The 23,990-nt window shown below is 36.6% G+C and overlaps 3 protein-coding genes and 1 long non-coding RNA gene across 4 annotated transcripts in view; 2 read left to right on the forward strand and 2 right to left on the reverse strand.

The window, feature by feature from the left end:
• Positions 1-2,548: 2,548 nt before the first annotated feature.
• Rrp40 (exosome complex component Rrp40) lies at positions 2,549-3,380 on the reverse strand. Its single transcript, XM_028320827.1, has one exon. The coding sequence runs from the start codon at positions 3,287-3,289 to the stop codon at positions 2,579-2,581; it is 711 nt and encodes a 236-aa protein (XP_028176628.1). The 5' UTR covers positions 3,290-3,380; the 3' UTR covers positions 2,549-2,578.
• A 2,746-nt stretch (positions 3,381-6,126) lies between these two features.
• Rtc1 (RNA terminal phosphate cyclase 1) lies at positions 6,127-10,320 on the forward strand. Its single transcript, XM_028320820.1, has 6 exons — positions 6,127-6,520; positions 6,671-6,856; positions 7,371-7,540; positions 8,002-8,136; positions 9,163-9,333; positions 10,106-10,320. The coding sequence occupies exons 1-6, from the start codon at positions 6,229-6,231 to the stop codon at positions 10,301-10,303; spliced, it is 1,152 nt and encodes a 383-aa protein (XP_028176621.1). The 5' UTR covers positions 6,127-6,228; the 3' UTR covers positions 10,304-10,320.
• A 3,380-nt stretch (positions 10,321-13,700) lies between these two features.
• Cht6 (Chitinase 6) overlaps positions 13,701-23,990 on the reverse strand; it is an 83,248-nt gene continuing 72,958 nt past the window's right edge. The window contains exons 20-24 of the mRNA XM_028320846.1: positions 17,593-17,787; positions 16,756-17,016; positions 15,633-16,382; positions 14,868-15,176; positions 13,701-14,463 (exon numbers count right to left, since the gene is read on the reverse strand). Coding sequence (XP_028176647.1) covers positions 14,270-14,463; positions 14,868-15,176; positions 15,633-16,382; positions 16,756-17,016; positions 17,593-17,787 — 1,709 coding nt within the window. The 3' untranslated portion in view covers positions 13,701-14,269. The remainder of the gene's footprint in view (positions 14,464-14,867; positions 15,177-15,632; positions 16,383-16,755; positions 17,017-17,592; positions 17,788-23,990) is intronic.
• LOC114364624 (uncharacterized) lies at positions 22,264-22,944 on the forward strand. Its single transcript, XR_003656861.1, has 2 exons — positions 22,264-22,444; positions 22,535-22,944. It is a non-coding gene; the product is annotated as an uncharacterized LOC114364624 (long non-coding RNA).

Genomic DNA, 23,990 nt, shown 5'->3' on the forward strand with positions numbered 1-23,990 from the left:
TTAAATTTAGAACTAGGCTGAATTGACCACTTACGTGATACATTTATTACTTGTATTGTTTGGTTACTTATTTATTACTTTATTTCATTTCTATCTAATTAATTTCTTTCTTCTAATATAGTACATTATTATATTCTATAGTATAATATTCATGAATGATTCTGCAGTAATGTAAAGGTTAGATATCTTTTGAACATAATACTTCTTTTTGTATTTGTTACGGCCGAATACTGAAACACTACTCAAATCTGTCACTCAGCTGACGGGCTCCTAAATTTAAGTATCCTTCAATTTTAAATGGTATTCTCAAACGCTACTCAACGGATTTGAAGCCGTGATCAGCTAAGCAGCTCTCAAATGTTTACATAATGGCAACATTTACCAAAAAAAGTATGTTTTCATTTACACAAATGATAACTTTACGTCTTTTATCCATTACACGCAGCATCGTTTGGTTATGTATTGTCTTTTATGGAAATATACTCAATCAACTTAACATAGAACAGTTTATTTTTAGTTTCTATTATATATAAATCTCGTTTTATCATATAAAAATAATAATGCTTGCATTTTTATTTAATTAAAAAAATAATTTTAAATGTGATACTTTTTATTGTTGAAATCTATTAAGTGGCGATCGTGGACCGAAACGTAACCACAATTGACATTTATCATTGTTGACTGACAGAGCATCAAATTGACAAATCAACAACTCTTGGAAATGCTGCTATGCGATGTCCCCTTAATCCTCAGAAATAGGCATGTTTATGTAAAGCGATTTCATAGCAGCTATTTTGGTTGTTACTTCGTGTCTTCGTGCACTATACGATGCACAGTTGGCTGTTAGATGTGGAAGATATCACCTAGTACACGTTCATAACTTCCCGTTGCGTAGAACAGTAGGGTTATAATAAGTATTTGGTCCACTGGTTGTATGGCATTTGGTGAGGGGTTTCAAAGAGCTTCCAAATTATGAATCCAGAAACAACACCGTTTCTTTAGAGACGCGGAACCTCGCTCGGAGTTGCATGTCATTATAATAATATTTTTCAATAGCGTTCAGCCTTATTGCATTCCTGCGATTAGATCTAGGTATTTCCTCGAGCCTCGAAAGAAATGATAACGATGACACACATTATTTACCACTATTTAGGTCGATTTAGGTATAAGAATAGGATTTAAGATACCGCGCAAGCACTCTCAAATTTAACAGCTGCTTAAGACGATTTGACAGTTGTTTGAGTAATGCTTAGCGTTGAATGGCGTTTCAGTATGCGAAAATTCATTTAAGTGGAGTTTGAGTGCAACTTAATTTGAGAGGTGCTTAAAAATTGAGAACTGCTCAGATATTGTTTTGAGTATGCGAAATGTAAGTTTAGGAGCTGCTTAACTATTTGAGAAGCCGTCAAATATTTAAATGGCGTTTCAGTATTCGGCCGTTAGTCTTTGTGTTATTTAAATGTATCATTTAACTGAAAACCAAATAATATTAGTAATTAAATGTATCTGTATTATTGTTGGACATCAGGGACTTTAAAATGGAATGTATGTTGTAGAAATAATTTCTCAAACTAAAGTCTACATTGAAATAAGTATTAATCTTTCAGTTATTAAAAAATATTGAAACTGTATCTATGTAGGTAAATAAATAGCAATTATTATTATGAAACATTCTCATTTTAAGTCCATGTTTGGCACACAAATACTTAACTGAAATTGTAACTGAATATGTTATTTGTTTAGAACATTGCTCTTCTTCTAACTGTTGATAAAAATAAGTCCTATGACTTAGCCACTCTGTCAATTGTTTTGTAAAGTATTATTGATCACAAACATAAAATAGTTGATAAAATTAAATAAGATAAAAAAAGAAAAAAACAAATTCATTACATAATAAAATGATAAGTAATAGTTTCATGTTTTCTTATTGTTATTTTATTGTTTACTTACTAAATTATTATTAAATTTATCGAAAGGAAATTATTCTGGTCACTCAACTCCTATTAAATTAATAGTTAGTTGTTGTAAATTATAAAATTTGCTGAAGTGACATTGCCACAATAATATGTATATATGTGAAAGTGGCATGGCTTGATCAATTGTATTATATAAATATTTATTCAATAGGTACAGGATAATGATCGGATTGCAATCAGTTGTAGTTTTACAAATGTATTGAGGTTTCAAGTGAATAGGTTAGTTGCATTTGCCAAAATAAATCTCCAATCACTGTTTGTTGTTGTTTCATTTATGTACTTCATTTCAGACACTCAAAATGCACTTACCCTGACCTGACTTACCGTGATGTATAAAAAATCACATAAAATGTGTATAATTGTCAATGTGACATTGTGAACTCCGTCAGTTTATAATATAACGCGTCAGATTGTAAACTAACAGTGGGTTAGGTTAGGTTAGATTGTAATCTAACTATGTGAGATTATAATGTGACGGAATTCACTATTTTACGGTGACATATAGATACCAGAAGAATAGATTTATGTTTCAATTGATTAGAAAAGGAATCTTCTAAATAAAAATAATAAAATTGTGTAAAATAACATTTATTGCAAGCATTTTATGAGACATGTCCAGCAAGAATGCTAGCAATATTCACACACATGCTCTTGATTTCATCACTATTTAGATATTCACATCCTAGGATAGCATTTCCTACCGCTATTGTTTCTCTCATGGAGTTTGCTTTTATCCAAATTCTCCCGTTCATGCCTGCGGCCAGTTCAAACGGCCATTCGTTTTTCAGAGAATTTAGTAATGGGCAATTTGGATTTAATATTTTTCTAACTAGATTTATGGAGCATTTAAAGACAAAGCCTTCATTGAGAACTCCTAAACGACCCTTCTTCCCATTTGAGTCCACACACACAATCTCGGGTTCCATATCTTTACTTGCCACTAGCATTTTGGCATACACAATGTCGCCTATCTGAACTTCTGGTCTATTCTTTTTTGTGGCATTTTCAAAGGATAAGTAGGAAAGTGTGGCCGTACAACTGCCTCCAACATCAACGCGGAACACATCTCCAGCCTTCTGAACAACAACACCTATAACATTCTCCCCTCGCGAAGGAACGTATCGCTTCTGGTAGCTGTCCACCCAGTAAGTGTTTGGCGCTCGTTTCCTCAGAACTCCAGGTTTTGTGATAAATATTTTGTCTAGTTCTTTCCGCAGGCCAGGCCCGAGGATCACTCTGCTCTTTTCGCCGGCTTTTATGATGTCTTCACAAACGTCACCTGGCAGTACAACGTCGTCAATTGCAACTTTCATTCTGGAAATACTCACTGCTGGCTCGGTTGATTAACAAATTTTATAAAAATAATTAAACACACGTGAAGAAACCAAAACAAACCCTTTGCTAGTTGGATTTTGGCATTTGTCAGAAATGACACTAATGACAAGATAAGAAAATTTTCACTATAGTCTGATTCGGACCAATAAAAATTGATTTGTACGGTCCGAATCGAACCCTACGAATCATCCGTCAATACCGGTCACAGATTAGAGAGTATGTGATACCGGTACCAAATACCGATTAATGGCAGCAGCCACACGGTGGATCGAAATGGCATTAAAGTGGACATAGGGATTTTTTCCGGAAAATCGAATTTTAAAAATTGCCAATCGATAGTCCTTTGCTCACTCATCACGACATGTCATATCACATTTTTCTCTAAACCTGATACTTTAGCTTAAAAAAATAATTTGTGTTTTTTTTGTATGAAACGAGACATAAAGTGCTAATTTTCTCCGAAGACCTGCTAGATATTGACTTGAAACAACCTAGGTCGGTATAACTGCATTATTTATTAATATTCTAAGCTATTTGCAGCTGCTCCAAACCGCAACTTAGCCTGTTAAACGATTCCGAAAAAAATTGAAATTGACTTTTCTTGTAATTGTATTTTAGTTCTTTTTTTTTAGAAAAAGCGTCGATTACGGTTCTAGGAAGTGATTTTATCGTTAGGTGACATTGTTATCTATTCTCAGAATCTGTTAAACCCTTTCTTTACTATCAGCACATGACTTTAAAACAACAATGAAGTTACTCATACCTCGTAAATAACGTGTTTTGCGAATAAGCAGATAATGGTCAGGGGTGGGGTTAAAAAACAGATAAGGATTGTTTATTTGTTTTAAATTTAGTTTGGGCTGTGTAACGTCACCAATAACATTCAACTTTAAATGCGGTTTTAACATTTAATTACAATGGAAGCTATTGTGAATAATATAGATTTGTTCGTAGTCTTAAGAAATACCTTAAAACCTTTCATGGACAGTGAGGAACTTTATAATCACCTTTAGCAGAAAATGGTACATTTGTCAGAAGAAAACAGTGTTAAGTTAAAAAAAGTTTGCCGGAATTTTTGTACTAATCTTAATGGACGATGGACAAACTGTCATCTGTCTCTTCCCCAATTTTTAAGAAGAAACAGTGATTGGCTTGAATCTCCAATTAACTGGGTCTGGCAACTAGTTTTTGATGAAGACAAAATTGAGGAAAATGTTGGTTCAATTACTGAACCTAATGAAAAAACAACGTCCAAAAGGTATAGATGCAATTACCGAAAACATGCCAACTTCTACACTACATGCTTCGACTACTTCCTTTATCCCGAGGAAACCGTTACATAAATTAACTCAGAAACAGAAAAAAAAGATGAATTACACATTACATAAATTAACTCAGAAACAGAACATTTTCCTCAATTTTGTCTTTATCAAAAACTAGTTGCCAGACCCAGTTAATTGGAGATTCTTCTTAAAAATTGGGGAAGAGATAGATGACAGTTTGTCCATCGTCCATTAAGATTAATACAAAAATTCCGCAAAACTTTTTTTTAACTTAAGAGCGTTTACGCGAAGCGCGGCGTTTCAATGGGCATCATTGGAAATGATTCGCGCGCGGCGTTTTTTAATAGTTTTCAAATGTTTATAGCAAAACAATAACAATGAATTATATGTATATCGTTTCAAAGCAAATATTTTAAAGATGTTATTTTATTATATTAAGCTATTTTATTTATGTTGAATTAAAGAAGAATAATGGTGTAAAAATCACTTTGATTTTTGGGTATTTCACGTTCTTTGAATTTGTGATTTCTTATTGTACCACTGTTTTTTATGTGTGCAATAAAGATTTTAAATAAATAAATAAATGCTTAAATCTAAGAATTTTCTCAACTATTTGCCTAAGGACCTATGCTATAGGATATAAATGTTTGCTATATCGTTTTCACAGTGTTTTTATAAAAAATTTAGTTTGTTAACTGACGCCACAGATAATATAATACTACTGACGCTAAAGTGGAAATTTGAAAACCTGTGTGGACTTATCTTGATAGAATTCTTAAATACTATACTAATCGAAATATTTTCTCAACTAACTATTTAGACGACGAAATTGCCTAATTATTCACAATAGCTTCCATTGTAATTACATGTTAAAAACCGCATTTAAAGTTGAATGTTATTGGTGACGTTACACAGCCCAAACTAAATTTAAAACAAATAAACAATCCTTATCTGTTTTTAACCCCACCCCTTACCATTATCTGCTTATTCGCAAAACACGTTATTTACGAGGTATGAGTAACTTCATTGTTGTTTTAAAGTCATGTGCTGATAGGAAAGAAAGGGTTTAACAGATTCTGAGAATAGATAACAATGTCACCTAACGATAAAATCACTTCCTAGTACCGTAATCGACGCTTTTTCTAAAAAAAAAGAACTAAAATACAATTACAAGAAAAGTCAATTTTAATTTTTTTCGGAATCGTTTAACAGGCTAAGTTGCGGTTTGGAGCAGCTGCAAATAGCTTAGAATATTAATAAATAATGCAGTTATACCGACCTAGGTGGTTTCAAGTCAATATCTAGCAGGTCTTCGGAGAAAATTAGCACTTTATGTCTCGTTTCATACAAAAAAAACACAAATTATTTTTTTTAAGCTAAAGTATCAGGTTGAGAGAAAAATGTGATATGACATGTCGTGATGAGTGAGCAAAGGACTATCGATTGGCAATTTTTAAAATTCGATTTTCCGGAAAAATTCCCTATGTCCACTTTAATGCCATTTCGATCCACCGTGAGCCACCACCATTCACACGTGGGGTGGATCACAGCTGTCACTTTGACATTTCAGTGTGTTTATTTTCATTTTGGAGATGGTGTTTTTTGGTTATTTTCACTTCTAAAAATTAATTAAAATGCCAGCAGTTCTGGAAAACGATGTCCTCACTTACAAAGGAAGTAACTTCTTCCGGCAACGCTTACTTCTGGCGACTTTGAGTGGGCGTGCTGTTAAAATTGACGAAATACGGAGTACCCACGACGATCCTGGCCTCAAGGAGTATGAAGTGAATTTGATCCGGTTGCTAGATAAGGTTACGAACGGGACGAGGGTGGAGCTCAGCGAGACCGGCACGTCTTTGTATTTTCAGCCGGGAATTCTGATTGGCGGTCAAGTTACACACAATTGCTGTCCTCAAAGGGGCATAGGTTAGTTTTTAAAAGTTTCTCTGTTTTAACCATCTCAAATGTTAATTAGTTCTTTTTGACTATTTGCCAAAGCTGCTACTGATCTTATTAAGTTCATTTACGATTTATTCCGATTTAATTCTCATCCTAATATTAATAATATCATTCCAGGATATTACTTAGAAATCTTGCTGGCTCTCGGACCGTTTTGCAAGGAGCCCCTCAACGCAGTCCTTCAAGGCGTGACCCACAGCAACTTGGATGTATCGGTGGACAAAATTAAAACAGCAGCACTGCCTATATTATTGAAATTCATATTAGTGGATGATGGGTTGGAACTCAAAGTTGTGAGAAGAGGTAAAATAATTTTTTTTTGTGTCCTTGTTTATTTTATGTACTAAAATAAAACTATTTAGTTATTTATCAGTCTAGTTCAATAACAATACATCTTTCCCAAAATTAGCTTTATTATAATAATATTTTAAAAAATCTACTAGTCAAGCTTCTAATAACTATCCTCTAGGCTTAGAACTACACTTAACATCAAATAAACCGCACCTTCCGCGACGCGAACTTTAAAGATTTTCTTCTGACACAATCATGGTGCCCCAACAATATTGGTGTTATTTGAAAGCCCAATAAATATCCTTAAAGAAAAACACATTTAATTTCATAATAAATGATTAACATATACCATAAATTAATGTGACTTGAAAAAAGACCTCACTTTGGGCTCATCTCTGGGATCAATTAGACCAATTTTTATGGTTATAAAACCAAATAATGATCTCACGTGTCCTCTTTAACAGATGGATAGCGATTAATCCCAACTTACAAGTTTTATAGCCATAAAAATTTATTTTATCAACAGGTGCCCCTCCTCTTGGAGGTGGTGAAGTAGTCTTCAAATGTCCAGTACGGCGACACCTCAGGCCGCTGCAATGGACCAAATGGGGGCTTGTGAAGAGGATCCGAGGAGTAGTTTACGCACTACGAGTTTCACCTACCATGGCCAACAGGGTGGTCGATTCAGCTAAAGGGGTGAGTGCTCTTATTTAATGAGATTAAATACAGCTTTGCAATGGTAGTCTTAGTACAATCTTTTGTCCCTTACTGCAGCATACTTCCTAATTATTAATGTTAATAAGAGAATCATATCTTTGATCATTCTTTCTAACTTCATCTTTAGTATAATTATTATGACACAGTCAAGAGTATTGTACTGTATGTAAGAGCTTTCACATTTAGGTGACTTTAGCAGCGCGACAACCGCACGACAGATGCGCTGTCGATAATTTCATACTGTATAACAGTGCGGCAACGGCGTTTTTATAATGTGAAGGTTGGAATACGCTTCTGCCGCGCTGCTGTCGCGCTTCCGACGCCCTAATGTGAAAGCTCTAAGCCTTCATGTAGTTGAATGGAAGACAGTTAAAAATTGTTACCTATTTAACAGAGCAGGATCAGAATGTACTAATCACAGTAACCATTTTTACTTCCAGGTGATGCTCAAGTTTCTTCCGGATGTGTACATCAACACGGACCAGTGCCGCGGGTCCAACGCCGGCAAGAGTTCCGGGTTCGGCGTCAGTCTGGTCGCCGAAACCAATGAGAAGACCTACTACTGTGCTGAAGCTGTAAGTTGCATTATAATAATACTAGCTTTTGCCCGCGGCTTCACCCGCGTGAAATTTAGTTTGTCACTTCTTCTTCTTATTCGTTACGCTCTTGGCAGAGCGGTCGTGGTGACGTTGAGGCGTTGTTCATATCGGTTGTAGAGGCGGATACAACTCTCCGCACGATCTCCCTCCATCTCTCTCTATTGGCAGACTGTCTGGTGCAGTCACATAAGCCGTCTCCCACTGCTGCTTTCACTTGGTCGGTCCAGCGCATTGGTGACCTGATAGTTTGTCACAGATCGTCATAAATTATAGCCTATATGATAAATAATAATACTGTAAAGTTTCATCAAAATCCGTCCAATAGTTTTTGCGTGAAAGAGTAACAAACATCCAGACATCTGCACAAACTTTCGCAATATAATATTAGTAGGATTACATATGACCAACGTTTTTCAACCATAAAATATTTGTTATTCACTTTGCCTGATGGTTTGTGTACATTGTATAAAAATAAAAATCGCAATTTCGATTGTTCCACAATAGAGCACATTTGTTTTAAGTTGATTTTCGTGGTATGTGTTATTTTTCTGTTGTCTAGTATATTTCGCACGCAAATGAATTTTTGCAACTTATAAAAATTTATTTATGCTAGAAGGCTTTTAAAAAGCATTTTTACACATCCCAGTATTAACCTATACCACGGCTTCAGGACATTTTTTTAAAGATTATTAGCAATTTGTATTGCCCAAATTACTAATAGTTCCGATAGCCTGTGTTACGAGTGGGCTCACCACAATAGTCGAGCGGCAGTGAGATTCGAACCCGCGTTCCTCGGAGATCGAGTCGGCCACTCCGACCACTTCACCGTTGGGCTATTGTGGCTATGAATGCTAATAAATGGGCCAGTGCTGAGAAGAAGCAGCGCAAGGACCAACGCAAACGCAACATTTTACTTCTTGCGGTTTGTCTGCGTCCACTTTTGATATTAGATGGCGCTGTCTATGACATCCAAAGATATCAACAAAATCATATTCTTTCCAGAAATCCCTAGAGCCCGGTAGCGGCGAGACGTCCCTCCCTGAAGACATAGGACGGGAGTGCGCCAAAAGGTTGCTGGATGAAGTGTACCGCGGCGGCGCCGTCGACTCCGCCTTCCAGTGGCTACTGGCACTGTGGATGGCACTGGGACAGAAAGACGTCAGCGAGTGCATTGTGAGTACGGATTTCATACGTAAAATTATTTTTTTATTCTGTATGTTCTTTCTGGAACAGGCTAAGATTTTGATTGTAGCCGCTCACTGGAACAGGCTAAGGTTTTGACTGTAGCCATCACTGGAACAGACTAAGGTTTTGACTGTAGCCGGTCACTGGAACAGCCTAAGGTTTTGACTGTAGCCGCTAACTGGAACAGCCTAAGGTTTTGACTGTAGCCGGTCACTGGAACAGCCTAAGGTTTTGACTGTAGCCGGTCACTGGAACAGGCTAAGGTTTTGACTGTAGCCGCTAACTGGAACAGCCTAAGGTTTTGACTGTAGCCGGTCACTGGAACAGCCTAAGGTTTTGACTGTAGCCGGTCACTGGAACAGGCTACGGTTTTCACTGTAGCCGCTCACTGGAACAGCCTAAGGTTTTGACTGTAGCCGGTCACTGCAATAGGCAATGACTACGAGCGACGAGGCGACCATGCTGCCTAGTCATTAATGCGTAAATACGATAAACAAATTCCACTCTAAATGTCAACACTGGATGGAGAGATTTTGGCAAGATCATAATAGATGACCCAAAGTATCATAAAATGTCTCCATCTTATGATAATAAATTCAGGGTCAAAGGTCACTAATGTCAACTTTATGCAAACATTTCGCTTCCTAAAATTCATTGGAGTGGAGAGCATAAAATTTTCTACAACTTTTGTCTAAGACATTTTTGTTTTCTACGACATTTTGGAAAAGAAGTCGCGACCATAAAGTTATCTATTTTCCAGGTCGGCCCGTTGTCAGACTACACGATAACCTTCCTGCAGCATTTAAAAGAGTTCTTCGGCGTGATGTTCAAGCTGGAAGTGCAGAGGTCAGACGCCGACGAGTCTTCGGACGACGAAGACGGCGTCGCAACCGCTCATAAGATCAAGATGACCTGTGTGGGGATAGGATACGTTAATATTAGCAAGCGGACGCTGTAAATATACTTTAAAGAAAACAGTTTGGTTTTATTACAAAATCCACATAAAACAGTCCTGCAAACATCAATTCATTTACCTATTTATAAATAAAATCGCGAAAATCGAGAACATTTTCAAAATAGATTCGTTGTCTCAGGAATAAAACTAGGTTCAAAGAAAAAGATTGGAAAAAAATGGCGGGAAAAACGTAAATCTCCCCACAAAAACTTTTCCAATGTTTGACAAACGTGTCGAATATCGCTCGAGTCGGTACTCGATATTATTTAGAGTACCAGGAGCACATAAATTCAAGACTATAACTTTCCTTGCCCGATATCTTCCGTCTCTTTCTCACTGTTGGTAAACATTATCCGTCTCGTTTAAAAAAATAACTATTTGAATTTCGTCTTTTTCCCACCTATAGGAACTCCGTTATAGAGCTGTCTCACCATGCAAACATATTGTCCATTATTGTGGGTACGCGTACATAAGTAATGGTAATCTTTTGTTTTGTCTCCTTTCCACTTATAGAAAATCGGCTATAGCTGTCTCACCATGCAAACATATTGTCTATTAACGGGGGTACTCGAATATTATTTCCTACGTTAACATAGTTGGCCATCCTTTTCTTTCACCGCATAAATATTATCTATCTCACCACAGATCTCTCATTCGTTAAGCAAACAATATGACGAAATTAGTTTTGTCTCCTTTCCACTTATACAAAATCGTCTATAGTGCTGTCTCACCATGCAAACATATTGTTCATTATGTGGGTACTCGAAATATCTCCTTGACATTTATGCGGCCCTGGTACTTTTCACAAATTCTTGTTTAGCCAATAGCCTTTTTCATGAGAAAAGGAAATGTGGGTTGACATAGACCACCTCTTTAGTATTTATGGGTTCCTGGTACATTTCAAGCATTCATGACTTACGGTTGAAAGAAAAAGAGCACAACTGGCACAACCGCAACAGCAGCAACAGTCCACCAGTTCTGCGGTTACCCCCCACTTCCTTGGTATTCATGTATTCCTGGCACTTTAAACGTATTCATAGGTTAAATGAAAAACCTTACCGTTAACAATCAACCAACCGGTTGTGCTCTTTTTCTTCAACAGTAAGTCATGAATTCTTGGAAAGTACCAGGAACCCATAAATACTAAAGAGGTGGTTTAGGTCTACCCACACTGTTTCCTTTTCTATCATGAGTAGAGTGAGGAAAATAGGCTAATGGCTAAACAAGAATTTGTGAAAAGTACTAGGGCCGCATAAATGTCAAGGAGATATTTCGAGTACCCACAATAATGGACAATATGTTTGCATGTTGAGACAGCTAGAGCCGATTTTCTATTAGCGGAAAGGAGACAAAACAAACCAAGTTCGTCATTATTATTTGCATGACGAAAGCGAGACGGCTAATATTTATGTGGTGAAAGAAAAGGATGGCCTACTGTGTTTATGTAGGAAATAATTCGAGTACCCACATTAATGGACAATATGTTTGCATGGTGAGACAGCTCTATAACGGATTTCCTATTAGTGGGAAAAAGACAAAACTCTGCTAGTAATTTTTGTGGAAAGCGAGACGGATAGTTTTTACCAATAGTGAGAAAGAGACGAAAGATATCGGGTAAGGAAAAAACTCTTGCATTTATGTGCTCCTGGTACTCGAGATAATACCAACACCATGAGATGACGGTAGTCCGTTTGCCTTTCGACTACTCATTATTACTGTTGATGAATTATTGAATATGTTAATTAATAAATGAAAATGATAATAAGGTTGTAACGATTGAATAAAACAACAAAATATTTATTTCTTTTTTATTACTTAAAAATAATTTCACATAAATCTTATAAACTAACGATTGTAAAATAATTAAGGCACATTTTGAAATAAGTTTCCTTTTTCGTTACTCGACTTAAATAATAATTAGGTAACAATAATATTATTGGAAAAAGGAAATAAAGATACTGAAAGTCGAGGAAAGTAACGATATACAAAAGTAAAACTTACAAAAAGTGTATAAAAAGATAGATTATACATTTGGCAGTGACCGATTTCAATAGGTAAAATATTATTTTGACTTAGAATATACAATTTTACTACAGAAACGTAACTAAACTAAGTATTAAGATTGTCCAGTGCAACAAATACAAGTAAAATAAAATAAGTAATGTACAAAATCATTTTAATCTTGCACCTTATTATAAATATGTTTTATATCAGTCAAAACCCACTTTATCACACAGTATAAAACGTATATTAATCAATAGTGGTTGAAAAAATTCAGAAAACTAGCGTGCATTTTATAAGTACTTTTTTATATTGTTGAAAGCATAACTATGGTTTATTTCCATTATAGTGTTTTTGTTCAATAAATAAAATTAGTAAATAGAAATTATTTTGACCCAGATTATTTGGGATTTTCACACCAAACTAATACGGAACTCTCCCAAACCCTAAAGATGCGAATTAGATTTCCTACGTCTTCAACGTCGTTAACAGGATACAGTCCCATTTGTTCACTCCAAAAGTATTTATAAAGATTTATGGGATTGTGGTAACACATCTTACTAGATACACATAATTCATGAAAAATCTCTATAAATGGGCCAACCATTAAAAGAGGCTCTTGTTGGAGCCATTTTATTTGGCCATCAGCTGATACTGACTGATCTGTAAACTTTAATGAATGTTATAATGTCTACTGAACTAGTAGATGAGATTTACCTAGTTTTGTCTTAAACGGTAGGGCCAAATTCATAATTTTTATTAACATTCCACTAGTTCAGTATGTATCATGGGCTAATGGCTAAACATTGTGAACCATATTAATGATTCATTTAGGCTGGCACGGATGAGTAGGGTGAAATTTGGAATAATACGGTCACTTTATGTGAATAAAATTAATGTTCACTATTGTATTTGTTACGGTTAATGTGATAAATTGAAAATTATTAATAATAACCGGTTATTATGAATAATTACCGACAATCGCGGTAAAAGTGATAAATTAATCACATTTAACAGTGATTATTTAATAATTCAACCTTAGTAGGTAACAAATTTCATAAAAGTGAACAACATCTTGTGTACGTGCTCGTGTACAACCAAACTTTTGAACGTTTTGATATCATATATTAATATAATTTGGCATAATGAGTTTGGAATTTTTCTTGCATAATATTACTTTTCCATGATGCCCATAACATAATGTTTTGATTTAAAGTGAAAAATAGGTTAAGGTGCGGCGGGGGTGGCCCTTGGGCCACCCCTAAGCCGCCTATTTAGTTTTATACACACATAAATGACCTCATATTAATCACATTTACCAAATCATGCGGTAATTATTCATAATAACCGGCGATTATTCATAATTTTCACATTTATCACTTTGACCGTAACATATTTACGCTCATCAGTTGTCGCCATTGCAATGCATTGGCGAGCAAGAGGACCTCATTCGCCAGTAGCCCCATAAGTTACACTTTCTATACTTGGAAACTATCCGTGCCAGCTACATAAATATAAATAAATCCAATAAGAGCCACTTAAATGACATTTCTATGTCGACAAGTCTATGCGGATTCTGTAGAGATGAAGTTACTGAGCTTGACTTGAATACGCCATCGGGTCTAAAGCAAGTTGTCCACGCGATAAGTCGCTTGACACTCGATGTACGTTCGATTTCAATGTATTGAAAACCGTGAATGACCATGCTTTCCGTTCAACTGCCCTCCTCAGAAGTCAACGATTTTTTTACCTTTGGCTGGTTATTTTATGAAATCGGTTGTCTATGGATTCAAAATGTCAATTAACTGGCTCAAATCAAAACTGTTAAGGCGCCTTCAAATTAGAGGCGCAAGGAGCGGTATAGTGGTGTCACTAACGACGCGCTTGCTACACCACCATTTTTCTTACAATTTCTAGAAGTGTAGCTGCGCCCGCATCTATTTTTAAGGCGGCTTTAAAGAGGATCACTTAAACGTCCTTCTCGTCGCAGCCAAGCCCCGCCGACCAGTTACAAATGCCCCCCACGGGGTCGAAGCTGAGTCCCTTAGGGCAGATGTACGCCCAGCCGATAAGGTTGCCCGTCTCCTGCCGGGAACACGAGATGAACTTCTTGCAGGACGTCGGGTGCGGGAAGTTGCCGATGTCTAGGCATTCGATTGTACCTGTAAGAAATATTGGTTTAGATTACACACTATTTTTATTTGCAAAACGACGTCTTGCTGACCGCGACTTTATATTTTTCCCCTTACAAAAAAAAATTGGGATACATGATTTCCATTTGCGGAAAAATAATGTGATAAACAACACATATGATTAGTGTTCACCGCACATGATTCAACCTCGTAGAGATCTTTATTTGGAATACTGGGCTTCAGAAGACCTTTTCGCTCCAAAGATTTTGGTTGCTCCAAAATTCTTTGACACTGCCATTCTAATATAGATTCAACGATAAATTTAAAAAAAATAGCCAATAGGTAAGTAGTAGGAGTTTAACATCTAGCGTCTAGGAATCTACTGAATCTACAAAAATGACGAGTAAAATTTTATTTTAAAAGACTCTTCTCACCTTTTCCATGCAGAACCACTTTAGCTCCTTCGATATACTTCTCCGCCACCTTCTCTTCCCCGTCATCATAGTAGTCATAATTCTCTATCGGCCTGTAGGTCCTCTTAGGCTCTGCTGGCTTGATTTTCTCGAAGGGCTTTGCCCTGACCTGCCCCCTTCGGACCGCAGGCTTGGGGGTCGTCACCGGGGCTTCATAAGTTGGCGTGGTGGGCCTGATGGTGGTGGAGATCTTCCTTTGAAGCTTCTTGCGGAGGACTTTGCGCGTGGACGTTTGTGGGGTCGTGACAGGTGACAGGTATTGGTATTCGTCTGTAATTATTGGATTTTGTTAGTTTTATAAATGCGAAGCCGCGGGAAAAACAAGTCAAGATTAAGTTGGGATTACGCCTAGAAATCTATAGTGCTACGATTCTACTTATAGCAATATTAATAAACTACCTATGTTAGTTGATTAATATTATACAAAACAATATTCTTGACCTAGACCTAACCAAGCTTAACGAAACAAAAGTAGGTAACCTTTGGTTTATCTTAATAAAAAATCTAGATTGTATCTGTTTTGTTATAGATAACGAGTAAATATATATTTATATACTTAACTATCGTCAATTATACGGTATTTTAATATTCATAGCGTAATTTACTCCAATTATCATAACTAGTCCGCAAATAAACGAATTAAGGTGCGTGAGAAAAGATTAAAGTCGACTTGTTCTCATTATTGTCATAACTGTAATACCTAAATTAATTACGTTTATTACTTACCATCATAGGTCTTGGTAACGGGGGACTCCAGTAAGTATTCCCTTGTGAAATAAGCTGGCTCCTGGCTCACTCCAGTGTATTCTCCCGTCGAGAAAGCGTAGTCTTCTACAGGAACAGGGATCAACTTCTCACTGGACGATACATATCTAGGAGTTGAAGACCCTCGAGTGGTTGATGCAAATCTGGGTGACGATGAGACTATAGGAGGTGGTAGACTTGATAGTCCAGGATTAGTTGGAGGCACACGTCTTAAGGAGTTCGTTGGAGACACACCTGTCAGGCCAGGGTTGATGATTGTCGGTGTAGGGACAGCAGAAGGGCTTACATCTTTGACAGGGAAAGTACTGGACCTGAAGGTGGATTTTGGAATGTAAGTGGTAGTTGGCGGAACTCTTGGGACGTCAAAGTTTTCTGAGAGACCAGTGAAGACCTGCCCAGTAGCTATGTAGTCTTGAGTAGACGCGGGCGTTTGGTAAATTGGGGTGCTGGTATACTCGTCGAAGTAGACCGTCTTTCTGCTGTCAGTATACGGTTCAGTTTCTGTCTTTCTGCCTCCAGTGTATGGTTCTGTTTCCGTCTTTCTGCTGACAGTGTACGGCTCAGTTTCCGAGCTGGTGTAGTATTGCTGGGTTGTGGTGATGGGCGATTTCTTCGTGGGGTTGGTGTCCTCTTCGAAGACTGGGATGCTTGGGATAGGCGCCGCGAGGAGCTGGTGCGCTGCGATAGCTACTGCAGTTTCTGCGTTGAATGCTGAGAAGCAAATATTTTCTTTAGTTCAAGAAGACCGTATTTGAGTTATAGATCTAGTAATATGACTTTCGCAGATAAAAGATGTTTGTAAATGTTCCTTATTCAAAATACCTCGTAAAAATATTTAACTTTCCAGAATAAAAACAACGTGGTCATATCAGATTGATATACTGATTCTATTAGATTAGATATTGCGTTAACATTCTAGATTAAAATTAGAGAGCCTTTAGGCTCTTTAATTTCAATTCTTTAGAATTGAGTTGAAATTCTATTCACAAGTTAGATTTAGGTATTATTTATAACACCTTTTTTGACGCAAATAAAAGGAAAGGTCCATCAAGAACTTTACGTTGAAAAACTTGTCAATGCTTACCATCAATAGTAGTTCCCTTTCCTTCCGTAGTCTCTCCACTCTCCTGGCTCTTAGCAAGCTGCCTCAACTTCTCGTCCAGCTGGTTCTGTTTGAAGCTGGCGCTGTACTTCTTGCTCTGGCGTTTGGTCTCGTCCTCATTGGTGGCTGAGGGGTTCTGGTCGCTGGCGGTGTCTTTAAGGTTGACTAGAGGACGCCGCTGGACTTTGAAGGTCTTCTTTTGGGTGGCCGGGCGAGGCTCGAGGGTTGGGTCTTCAATGATGTCTGTTAAAACGTATATACTTAGAGTATTTCTAATCAAAATGTAACTGGAGTAAGTCATAGGATCGTGTATTGTTAATTGACCGTGCCTGATCAACTTTTATCCTTATTCTTAAAATATATCTAGCATGTAAAGTGTCAACAAGTTCAATAAAAGCTTTAAAATAGGTACTAATCCTCCAAAGCAGGGGCGCCCCCCGCCCCCCGGGGGAGGCGCTAAGACCTTCAAAGGGGGGCGCGGGCCATCTGTGTAGTTATGTATTAAAAAACATGCGACCGCTGAGAGAATACATTCCAGACTGATACGACCAATAAATAATCTGGACTGGAGGATGGAGGGCGCGGATAAGTTTTATGGTCGGAAGGGGGCGCGTCTCAAATAAATTAGGGAACCCAGGCCCAAAGTAAATCTTTCAAAAAAATCGCTCAATTTTTTTTCAATACAAATCCTTACCTACAAGAATTAGACACCGAACTCTTTCTGACTGTGGTAATTACGCCACTGTTCCAAAAAAAACGTAAGCTTTCCAAAGTCCTTAATTTTGAACAGGAATTGGCTGGCAGTGTCAATTTACTGACCTGTATCCTCAATCTCCTGCAGCGACTCCTCGCTACCCAGGCCCGCTGTGGAGTCGGTGCTGGTGGTGGCTTCAGTAGTGGTGGTGGTGGTGGTGGTACTAGAGGCTGGTCTTCGGCGACTGGCCACGCGGAAGGGGCGGCGCGTCAACCCGGCAGAGGTGGAAGATGAAGAAGGCAATGGTGTGGTGGTTGACGCTGTAACAACAAGGTTAATGATGAAGATATTGAAGGATTATTGGGCTAGATTTAAAGTACATACGATTACATATTTAGGAAAAAGTCATGAAATAGGTATGAAAACATATTAGGCGTCTGGGCAGTGGCACTTAACAAAATATCACACAGATCCTTGAAAATACAGTGCATAAAAAGATTAAATTGTGTCTCGTAAAATAGGAAAATAACTCTGAAAACTCAGAAACGAGCCAATTTAAAAGGATTCCTACTCAAAATTTGCGTGTATTACCTTGAATTCTGTACTTATTTAAGCCTAAACGAAAACATATAAAAAGCTATGATTACCAAGTACCTATGTAGCTATTTTTTAAGTTCATTTCGTACCTATTAATTTTATCAGTTTAAAGTTCTAATATACAAAACAAACGCGTTTAACATCCGTAACACAATTTCATTGTATTCATTAGAGCTTAATTAGAGGAAGTATTTACACAATACACAGCAAATATGCAAACAAGTCTTGGAATCAAACCTTGGCATTGAGGTGGCCTTATTATTCGGTATTAACCCACATACAGCTGCCAAACAGACAGACAATGCGTTTGTTATAGTTACGAAATAAAACCTATTTTGATACGATGGTGGCAATTTTAACGGCCATTTTGCAATTCTACATAATCAAAGCAACAATCGAAAAGTTTTAATAATGAGAAAATACCAGTGGCTTTATTTAAATCATAACGATATAATGAACTCATAACATTTTTTTGCTGGCAGAAACTGTACTACCTACTTGAGCACCGCGCCTCTTATTCTTTATTGTATTAATGATTAACGATTTAGTTAGATCATATTTTATGTAAAAAAACGTAGATGTTAAAAAGACATGTTTCAAGTTGGTAAGATATTACAGGATTGTTAAATGTTATTAACAAGCTAATAAGTACCTAAACATAAACATAAAAAAATACTTGAAGGGTTTCAAAATAAGGATAATGAATCCGTAGCTCGTAGCAGTCGTAGCTACGAGCTGTCTACATCGATTGTAGCTCACAATAAAGATAGTGATTAAACGTGATTTTACACTTGAAAAAAACGATGAACTTTTCTGGCCACAAAGCTACGAAAATCAAAGCAGTCAACATTATAATTTGTTTGTAGATATTACCACCTACGAACATACTGTAGCATGAATTAAAGTCCCACCATTGGCAGTTCATTTGTTTTGTGATTGGGACTACCTGAATGGATTGATGATAAACATTTTCGGGACTATTCCCACCTCTCGTTCCCACCGCTGCAACTCCTGTGTAGCCAGGATTTACAGCTTGACCGCCAATAAAAACCCAACCAGTGAAGGTCAAGTTTGTCCCGGGGGAAAGTTAAACTGTCATTGGACCTTAATCAGAAGAACTTTAGAGGAGTTCGAAGTTATGGTTCGACTTCCCTCCATGGTAAACAGTTGAAAAAACAGCCATGATGGATGGCTCATCTCGTCAGCATCAATACCACGCATCCACACATTGTTTGTCAAACCACAGACCGTGGAACGGAAGCATAGACAATGATTCATTAAAAACAGTAAAACAGTATCAACAATACGGTTATATCATTACAGTGGTTTACAGTTGGTTTATGGCACTTAGTGTGTAATTTATGTGATTAGCGTTTTTGGACGGTAGTTAGAGAGATCGGCTGATATTTCGTGACTTTCACACAAATAATACCACCTACACAGATTTTCAGTCAACGCCCACAAGTGTGATTATTTATCTGCATTTTGCTCTTTGATGCACAGTGAGCCACAGTTCCCGCCACCCATTTCCGATCATGATCTCGTTTTATAGTAAAGAATTACCATTTGACAAGAAAGAAAGGAAAAACGGAAATGTGTAACTGGAACTTGCTGTCAATATAATATTTAAAAAGAAGAAATATTTTTAAATGAATACCGGTATCCAGTGATACAGTACCTACGTAATACGATTACGTTAAAACGATCACAATACAATGACTTTATGCATGAAAGTGGAAGCATTGACCTAAAGCGCGGAAGAGTCAAACTTAACCTCGATATATTTAATTTATATCACGTCAAACCTCATACTTCCACAATCACTTCACCAAAACTAGATTCAACACGACATGGATGTACTAGAAACTCATCTATCATATCATTAATATTAAAAAGCTGATGAGTATTTTTGTTTGATTGAACGCGCTAATCTCAGGAGCTACTGCTTTGAATTGGAAAAATATTTTTGTATTAGATAAGTAGTCCATTTATAGAGGAAGCCTATATGGCTGTTACCGGAGCAGCAATGATTTTTTGTATCCCTCGGGCTTGTTACAGTGGGTTCAGTACAAAAGCCCAGAGGTGGTAGGGTTCGAACCCGCGTTCCTCGGATCACTATTCGGTCGCCGATTCACCGTTAGATTATTATCGCTAAATGTTGCACGTTTTTTAACTATTTATTTTCACGCAAACGAAGTCGCGGTCACAGCTAGTATACAAACAAGTTGTTACATGGATACCGTGAGAAGTCGATTCGCACGAGCTTGATCTACATTCTCCGTAGCCCAATTCTCGGCTATCAAATCAACACTCAGACCGATTATTCCCAATGATCCGTGATGCAAGCGCTACAGGTAGGCTGCGCAAGAGTGGATATACAGCAAACGTCAGTAGGTTCATTTTGAACAACTAATAAATGTGGTGTTTATGTACTTCTGAGGTGAGGGATACTCGATTATTGATATTATATGTCTCATCTCTACTTCTAAAATTTTAATTCATTTTTTAACCAACTCAAAGAAAAGAGAAGAATCTCAATTATTCATCCAAATTATTTTTTATTGCAAGTAGGTTGAAACATTGTCTATCCTAAAGGCTATCGTTTATAGCTATTCCTACAGCCAAGCCATCGCTAACAATTTTGGATGAAGAGAATTTTACAAAAATAGTAAACATTCTAAATAAACATGACGATATTACTCGTATTAATAGTATGCAATTTTCCACACAAAACTGATAACTCTAAGTAAGTTCGTAATATAATTATCTATTTTGGTTAGTAGTGACTCTACCTACATCATGGTAAGCTACCCGCTCGATAAAGCGTACTTACTGAATCTACCTCCTCCACCGCACAGAATACATTGAATAATTATAAATTGAACTCATTTCTTTCTTTGATACGTTTTGCAACTCTTTAGCGCTGGAAAAAGCGACCGAGTTCTGTCGATATGGACGTGGGAAAATATTAACTGGAGTTTATACTGATTGGAGTTTAGTAATTACGTGCCTGTAAAGAGAAAACTTACTGTTCGTTTTTAATTATTTCAAGAGAGTTTATTACATTCTTTTACTTAATTAATTATTTACGTGACGTAGTGAATTTAATTACTTCTCTGAATACCTATATAGGATTTAGGAAATAAGTCGTGGTTTTTTTATTAAAGGTTTGAATTTACTATCCTAGCCAAAATACTGTAACGGAGTGGAAATATTTGGGACAATCTTCGTAATCACCTTTTCTTAATTGAGTAATCAGGACTTGGTTCATGCTTGAAATCTGATACAATTACCTGTCTAATATGGCGAGCTGTTTTGATGATTTTCATATAACCTACGAGTACATACATATGTATCTGTCATCGACTCTTAAGAATCCTATCGGGGTTCCTACCCTAGCCAATACTAAGAACTATATATTTTTTGTATTTTATTAATTTCGTAACTTTTATGATCAGTGTTTGTTTTTATAAAAATAACAATGTACCTGCTAGATAACTAAGTATTGCGACTAATCGCAGCGACTATCCGCACCGCGTGAGAACGCAGCCCATTTGCCGATCGCAATGCAGCCCTATTGTGCGTCCCACGGTGTTGTTGTGCCATCATACTTTTCAGTTTTCTTGGGAAACGCCAGACCTAAAATGTTGCTTGCTCAATGGATTTAGAGATTAGAATTTGTGACGAATTGCTTTATAATAGCAATGGTCTGAATGAGATATGACATGGGAGTTTTAACTCTAGAACATAATTAAAAACAAGAAGTCAATGTTTAAAAATAAGCTGTGACGTTTAGTATCTAACTAATAGGCTAGTTGCCACTATTTTTATTATTTGATAAAACGGTTCATTACGATTATATTACACCATAAAAAAAATATGAATTTTTTTGAAGTACCTATCCTAATATATTTTAAATTTTAAATTATATTTTATCTATACAGCCATAAACGCCGTCCGCCATGATGGTCTATTAATTATCTGTGCCGTGACGTCACTATTCTTGTAAACAATACGCGTGAATAACATAACCTTTTTATCGATTCCGTGGAGGGTAGTTGAACGGGAAGCATGGTCGATCTGTTTTAATGGTTTCAATTTATTATTTAATGGACTTTAGTGTACAAATTTGGTGTTATTTTGTGTTCTAAAGTGCAGTGAAGTGATAAATTATAAAAAACATTGAAATACTNCCCAGAGAAGTTGTGAATTAAAGTACCCAGTGATGAGAATATGCGGAACTCCTGGTTACAACTAGCTAAAAGAGATCCCGTAACTCTGTCCAGTTGAACTGCAGTGTATTTCTGTGAAGCTCACTTTAATGTACGTACAATAAACTAACAGCAGATTATTTTTTCAATTTTCACTTTAAACGTTCAGGTGAGGTTATAAAATATACTAAGTCAGTCAATTTTAATTGCATGTTGATCATCATTTAAATGATTTATTCATGTAATTTGTTCGTTTCAGAATTGCCTAAGGAGGATGCTGTACCATTCTTCTGTTGAGGATAAGATTTGTGACAAAATAATGCAAGCAGAACAATGTAATCCTCAGTTCAGAGATAAGGCAGTGCAAGTTGAGCCAGAACATCAACATGCATCTTGCCAAGTAGTTTCAAATTATGATCACAAGGTCACTCAAGTATCAATAATGAAACACTATAGAAGTAAGAAGGTGCAATTTAGTGCAACTCTGAAAGATGTCATATTATCTTCACCAATAAAGTCTACGTCCCACCAATCAACTACAACATCTCCCAACAAATCTACATTTAGAAGTAAATTGTCAACAAGAAGATTAGTTTTTTCAAGTGAGGAAAAATAAATGACAGTGATTATCATACACACCTTCTTCAGGATAGCAAATTTACAAGACTCTTTCATTCAATAAATTAAATGATGCATACATAAAGTATTTTATTTTTATATCAGTCTATTGTACAAAATAGCTTTGTTTTATGGGTTATACTCGTATATTCATACATTATTAAAGGGGTAATTATTCAAAAATTAGTCTCCCTACTACGTTGTAAGAGGAACTGCTGTGCAAAATTTCAAGTTTCTTACCCTTTTATACATGAGGCAAGAGGTTATGTTTGATAGCATTGATATGTCAGCCAGTCAGGTAGCTTCTTCTTTTATACTACTGGTTTTCCCATGATTTAAGTTTATTCATCTCATACATACATACACATACAAACATCTTTCTATAAAATAATTTATACTATTAGTAAACATTAGATACGGAAACAGATTGATCGAAAAGAAAAAAAAATTGTTAATATCTTCGTTGCTTTTCTAATTGGATAAATCAGACAAAATTTTGAAAAACAGCAGGTGACAACTAAAATGTAACTATTTTGTTTTCGACTAACAGGCAGAGGGCCCATGAGGTCAATTGAGACCATTTGAAAAGGACGAGAGCATTGTTTTGGACGACCCATGACTCCCAGTATTTGATGATTAGAAGTTTTATATTCAAGACATTTTTGACAAGAACCAACAAACTGAACTACATCACTGTGCATTCCTGGCCAAAAGTAACGCAACATGAGGCGATGGTAAGTTTTAAATATGCCCAAATGTGCAGCTGTTGGTTGCGAGTGATTTTCTAAAATAACATTTTCACGTAATTCAGAAGGAACTACGATCTTCCACGAAAATTCATTTTGCAATTTACATTTAACTTTAGTCAACCTATACAAAATGTCGTTTTTAATTAAATAATTTGGAAAATGGTCTGTTAAGGCAACCGTTAAAAATTGTTTTGTACCACACGTCTTTAGTGTCCTTTATATCGGAGGAGGAGATAGCACTAACTGGCACAGACCGCGATAGGGCGTCGGGTATAACGTTGTCTACACCACGACGATGTTTAATGTCGAAGTTAAAAGATGACAACCGTACTCCCCAACGAGCCAAGC

This window comes from Ostrinia furnacalis, unplaced genomic scaffold (assembly GCF_004193835.3).
Source record: "Ostrinia furnacalis isolate ACB-3 unplaced genomic scaffold, ASM419383v2 OfSCF7454, whole genome shotgun sequence".
Taxonomy (NCBI): domain Eukaryota; kingdom Metazoa; phylum Arthropoda; class Insecta; order Lepidoptera; family Crambidae; genus Ostrinia; species Ostrinia furnacalis.

What these genes read in the sequence shown, in the direction of transcription:
- Rtc1 (XM_028320820.1), top strand. Translation starts at nt 6,229, where the DNA reads ATGCCAGCAGTTCTGGAAAACGATGTCCTCACTTACAAAGGAAGTAAC. An exon ending in TGGTCGATTCAGCTAAAGGG is followed by an intron (nt 7,541 to 8,001) that starts GTGAGTGCTCTT and finishes TTTTACTTCCAG; the next exon opens with GTGATGCTCAAGTTTCTTCC. An exon ending in AAGACGTCAGCGAGTGCATT is followed by an intron (nt 9,334 to 10,105) that starts GTGAGTACGGAT and finishes TCTATTTTCCAG; the next exon opens with GTCGGCCCGTTGTCAGACTA.
- Rrp40 (XM_028320827.1), bottom strand. Translation starts at nt 3,289, where the DNA reads ATGAAAGTTGCAATTGACGACGTTGTACTGCCAGGTGACGTTTGTGAA.